The sequence below is a fragment of the Denticeps clupeoides genome, chromosome 16 (genome assembly GCF_900700375.1).
Source record: "Denticeps clupeoides chromosome 16, fDenClu1.1, whole genome shotgun sequence".
In the NCBI taxonomy this organism is placed as follows: Eukaryota; Metazoa; Chordata; class Actinopteri; order Clupeiformes; family Denticipitidae; genus Denticeps; species Denticeps clupeoides.
Genome location: NC_041722.1, coordinates 10,062,187 through 10,067,930, shown reverse-complemented (window position 1 = coordinate 10,067,930; position 5,744 = coordinate 10,062,187). Strand labels below are relative to the sequence as shown.

Genomic DNA, 5,744 nt, shown 5'->3' with positions numbered 1-5,744 from the left:
GCGACGTGAGTACAGCTGATTTTATGGCATTAATAATACAACAATAATGATGATGATGATGATGATGCGCGGTAAAATACACACGTGTTCACCGCCTTGGATCGTGCAGTTGTTACACCGGTTTGAGGTGTGGGAGAAGCAGCCCCGACCTCAGCTCGTCCACGCAGCGTGAACTAATCAGCGCTCAGCAACAGCAAACAACAAACAGCCGTGATCATTCCGCGCGTGTACAAAAAAAAACTCGACCTTTTTTACTTATTTATTTACGAAGTGAAGTTTTTTCGCTTGGAGAGAAATTTTTGAGGAATTTTAGTCGGCGCGCGCGGGTTAAAAAAAACCTTTTTTTTTATTTTTAAAGAAAAGTCGACACCGAGAGAAGGGGTCGCGAAGTTTTTTTTATTATTTTTTTTTTGGTCACCGAGTCTGTGGACCACCGCAAATTATGAATTAGTGCCCAAAAAAAAAAGTGGTGGTTCAGGCTAAATAACAAATGAAATGATTGGCGAGCCATAAAATGAGATTTGAAATCCATTCAAATAAGAGATCGCGACGTCAGCGCACTTTATCCAGACGAAATACGGGACGGAGCGAGAGAGAGAGAGAGAGAGAGAGAGAGAGAGGGAGGGAGGAAGGGAGGGAGAGAGCGAGAGAGAGAGAGAGACTTGAGAAATAGGAGGGGCTTCTGAACGACTAGAAATGTCAATCAGAGCAACGAGTCCCAATAATCTAAGGCAATCTGTACGGACCTGACCTTCCTCCATCCAGATCAATAGGGAAGTGAGGGAGGAAGCGCGCGCTCCGCTCGGATCCCGCATCCCGGCGCTTCCAGAGGAAATACCGCGCTTATAAAGTGGATTTTTTTTTACACCGCCGCGAAGCGAGAGGGAAGCGACTTCCCGCTTCTTCTTCTTCTCCTCCTTCTTCTTCTTTAAAAAACAAAAAAACCCAGAAAGCTCCGTTTTGAAGAAAAACTAAAAAAAAAAAACAACAGAAACTCTTTTTTTTGGTTGTTGTCGTCCCCATCTCTCTCTCTGTCTCCGTCCCCCGCGACCATGTCTTTCCCGCAGCTGGGATATCAGTACATCCGGCCGATTTACCCGCAGGAGCGGCAGGGCGTCCCGGGAGCGCGCGCCGCCGCGGACCTCAGCCCGTCCGGCGCGCTCAGCAACGTCCTGTCCACCGTGTACGGATCGCCGTTCGCGGCCGCCGCGCAGGGCTACGGAGCCTTCCTGCCCTACTCCGGGGACATGTCCATTTTCAACCAGCTGGTGAGTCGTCCCCCCCCCCCCACCCTTCTTACTACGCGAGGTGTCTGTAAATCGCGCGCAAACGTGGCGTAAATCTTGTTCGGTTTGTTAAAAATAAATGTTATTTAAAAAAAAAAAAAGTCCTGAAAAGCGCCGGGATGAATCCTCCTATTTATCCTCCTATTCAAAAGTCATGCAAATTAAAGTGTCAGATTTGCGCGTCCCTGCTAGTTCCCGCATCCACGGCGCGTCTTGGCTTCCCGAAAAAGACTCGCGAGATAACGAGCCGTTGTTCTCCACCTCTCAACCGGGACCCCGTTCTTTTGTGTTCCAGGGAGCCCAGTACGAGCTGAAGGACAGTCCGGGGGTCCAGCACCCGGGATTCGCCCACCACCACCCGGCGTTTTACCCCTACGGTCAGTACCAGTTCGGCGACCCGTCGCGACCCAAAAACGCGACCCGGGAGAGCACGAGCACGCTCAAGGCCTGGCTCAGCGAGCACAGGAAGAACCCCTACCCCACCAAGGGCGAGAAGATCATGCTGGCCATCATCACCAAGATGACCCTCACCCAAGTGTCCACCTGGTTCGCCAACGCCAGGAGGAGGCTCAAGAAGGAGAACAAGATGACCTGGACCCCCAGGAGCCGGACCGACGAAGAGGGGAACGTTTACACCAGCGACCACGAGGGCGACGAGGGGGACAAGAGGGAGGACGAGGAGGAGATCGACCTGGAGAACATCGACACGGAGAACATCGAGAGCAAGGACGACCTGGACGAGCAGGACGAGCTGCACTCGGACCTGAAGCTGGACGCCAGGAGCGACTCGGAGGCGTCGGACGGTTATGAGGATTTACCGGGCGCGGAGCAGCGCTTTCTCAAGGCCGTGGTGAAGGAGGGCAAAGAGGTCCACTTCCACCACCACCACCTCCACCACCACCACCAGCCGCACCCCTTCGAAATGAAAGCGGCCCAGGCCCACGGCGAGCCGGTCAAACTGAGCTCCGTGTCCGTCAGCTCGCCCCCGTCGGACAACAGCGCGCCCCCGGTCCAGAAGCCAAAGATCTGGTCTCTGGCCGAGACGGCGACCACCCCGGACAGTCCCCGAAAGTCCCCCTCCGCCGGGCCCGCGGCCCAGACCCTGCTGGCCTCCCACAGACTCATCTCCTGCCCCGTGGGCAAAATCCAGAACTGGACGAACCGGGCCTTCTCGGCCCACCAGCTCGCGCTGCTCAACTCCAACCATTACCTCGGCCTGGCGGGCCAGGCGGCCATCTACAGCAGGCAGGAGGACAAGAGCGGCGGCTCGGAGGCGGCGTCCGCAGGTAGCCCTTCATCCTCACCCTTCATCCTCACCAGCAAAAATGATCATATTCATAATAATAACAATAACAACAACACGCATTTCACACCCGCGATTTAAAAGGAAGGAGATGAAAACTGTTCATATTTACACACGTTATCATATACGTTTTATTCGTGTCATTTCGTTCGAAAATAACGAATGTATTTTTTGCCCCCCCCCCCCTTTTCTTGTTCTAGTTTCAGAAAGATCTAGTGCCTTGGAAGCAGAGAAAAAGTTGTTAAAAACAGCCTTCCATCCGGTTCAGAGACGGTAAGACGGCTCACTTTTTTATGTTCTTCATTTGTTTATGAGTTTATTTATTTTTACTCTGTTCATATTTAATAATGAAAAAATATATGCATAAACAGTTGATTGATTTATAACCACTACACGTTAAAAGAAGTCCAATTTGATCTCGTTTCTTTACTCCTAAATAAATTCCCGAGAGCGCCGCGCCATAATGAATATTATTGTAACGTTGTGTTCCAGGCCTCAGACGCAGCTGGAAGCTGCAGTGGTTCTGTCCGCCCTGTCCTCCTCCTAGACTCCGTCCGGAAGTGCTTTTCTACTTCCTCCCCCCTGTAAGGAATGTAAAATACGAGTATACCGACCTTGTACGCATGTCCCGTGTAAAACTGCTAATGTTACCGCCTATCGGCTTCTGTAGTCTGTGAGGTTTTTTGTTTTTTTTTCGTTTCCTTCTTCCTCGATTTCTCCTTCTTCTTCTTCTTCTTTTTTTTAATGTAAGTTCTGTGAGGCTTTGATGTTGAAATGTTTTGTATATAACGTAAAGAAAATGTACATACTTGTGATTCAAAAATTGTACAAGAAATTCTATATTTTTGGCTAATAAATGAACTGCTGCAACTTTATAACGCCGCTTGTGTTTTTATGCAGATGTGTTGTATTTGCGTTGTGGGAACGTTGTTGGTGGAACGTTCTGCGTTGGCTGCTTTGTTGGTTTTTTTTTTTTTTTGCTCCTGTTGTTGCTGCCATGGCCGCGTTCGTGGAGGACTGGAAGTATTTTTTTTTTTTTAATATTTTAGGGACTTAACTGTAATTAGCTCGCCGCGTTTGGATATTAATCCGAGCTGAGGCGGAACAGGCGAGTTCGTTTCTGCCGCCGGGAAATATGTTCAGACGCGGGTCCGAACGCGGTCCCCGCGGGCGGGTTACCGGCTCTTTTTATTTTATTTTTAAGGAGGCATCACGGCGTTTTAATCGGACGTCGGTGGCGGAATCGCGTCTCTCTGTCGGTTTTCTCCCCCGCCGACATCATTTGCGTGCGGGCAGCTTTTGTTAAGAGAGGCGGAAAGTTTGTGTGAAGTTGGAGTTGGAGCGCCCTCTACAGACAGAAGCTCGCCTCGCCCCTGCAGCCCTCTCCCCACGTCTCTCCCCGTCATTTCACCGGGAGAAAATGGCGTAAAAGTGGATTTAATGCGTGGTATTCGTCGCTCAACCAAACCGTCCATCTTTGATACCCGTGGATAAAACACGCAAGATCTGATCGATCACAAAAATGTATTTGTTACGTAAAAAGAAAAGCCCACGATTTCTGTATACCTTTTTTTATTATATTTTTTCTGTGATTATTATTTCGATAATTTAATGAAACATATTGGAACGCAAAGAAAATCCGCTCTAAACATACAAAATCACGCGCAGAGAAACAGAGGAAGAATTAACAAAAAAACGATACACGAACCTAAAAAAAACTAGACGTGTAATAAAACGAAATCACCGCACGGCGAGGTTTTTGGAGATATTTTGTTTCCTAAATGTTATACACACGGAATACATATAAAATTGGTTTAAAATATGTCTGAAATATTTACACTTTTTTTGGTCAATTTCGCGCTCCTGGCTTCACTATCTAATAATAACAGAAGATCGAAAATAAATTAAATATGAATGAAATATGACGAATGAATGGGACGTTTGTGCATGTTTGGGTGTAACGGAGTTGCTGTGTTCGGGGTCGCGCTATGTCGCTTCTCTCCTGGTCGAGTGTTTAGAGACCCAGCAAGTCCTAAATAAAAAGTGTCCCTGTCCTCGCCGGGTCCTCTCCCCACGCCGCTTTCCTGTCCAATCAATTATCCTGGTAAGAGCCCCCTTGTCCAACGGCGCGCTCTCCATGAATATTCATGAGGCGCAGCGGTCCCCCCGACACTGATTGATGTAATCATCCTTCTTGCTCGGAGTTTCCCGCTTTCTTCCTCTCCCTCACACACTCCCAGCATACCCTCACACGGCATCTTAAAAAGTGACAACAATGCGACGACGCAACACGAAATTATCGGGGAAAGTTCCGCCGACGAGTTCAGAGCTCATTAGAGGCATGAATATTCATGCTTTTTTTTTCTGCGTTTGGAGGTTGTTAGCCGCTCTCCGGGTAACCCGGGCGTGGGCTGACGTGTTGGGTGTCAGTAACGAGTCCTGTCCGAGGCCGTTTCTACAGGATCACGTGTCACTTGTTCATTTGTCCTGGCGACTAATGAGGAATAATCGCCATGGGGACCGTTACTTCATGAAACCCGGGCCGTGTGGTCTTTCGGCTCGAAAGTGCGCAGACTGGTCAAAAGAATCAAACGTGGTGGCAAAGTCGAATTCAAATTGTTATAATTGTTTTACTATTATTATTATTATTAATGTTGATGTTTTAAATTTTAAATTGATTTGAAGAGCTGTTTCCTCCGTTGTGGGAAAGATGAGCCTCTTCGCCATCATGGTTTCAGTTCATCACCAACCACGTCCCCTTTGTGGCTCTGAGTGCCCTTCTCCACTTGGCTCAATGGGCGCGGTACATAGCTACAGAGCGCAAAGGGAGGAATGCATTGTTAAATACCAATTTGGAGGGAAAAAAGTGAAGGAACATGGAATCATTAAAAAAAAAAACGGAGTGTAATCTGTCTTTCTGGCTCTCCATTGATCCAGAAAGGTTGGACGGCAGTGGCGGGCCCCGAGAGGAGCTGCAGGCCAATGGAGCCATCAGGGGCCAGTGTGAATAGAGAGCAGGCCGTGGAGTAAATAAACAGGAAAGTGGCCCATTGGCAAGGCCAGAGGTGCCCCCTGAAAGGAGAGGGTGGCCTTGTGTTGTCACCTCGTCCTCCCCTTTTTGTCATTGTCTTTGCCGCTCTGGCGGCTCGCCACGC

At 48.9% G+C, this 5,744-nt stretch overlaps 1 protein-coding gene across 1 annotated transcript; it reads left to right on the top strand.

Moving 5' to 3' along the window:
• The first annotated feature begins 684 nt into the window (after nucleotides 1-684).
• irx3a (iroquois homeobox 3a) lies at nucleotides 685-3,464 on the top strand. Its single transcript, XM_028956617.1, has 4 exons — nucleotides 685-1,268; nucleotides 1,582-2,572; nucleotides 2,790-2,862; nucleotides 3,082-3,464. The coding sequence occupies exons 1-4, from the start codon at nucleotides 1,053-1,055 to the stop codon at nucleotides 3,134-3,136; spliced, it is 1,335 nt and encodes a 444-aa protein (XP_028812450.1). The 5' UTR covers nucleotides 685-1,052; the 3' UTR covers nucleotides 3,137-3,464.
• The last annotated feature ends 2,280 nt before the right edge of the window (nucleotides 3,465-5,744 follow it).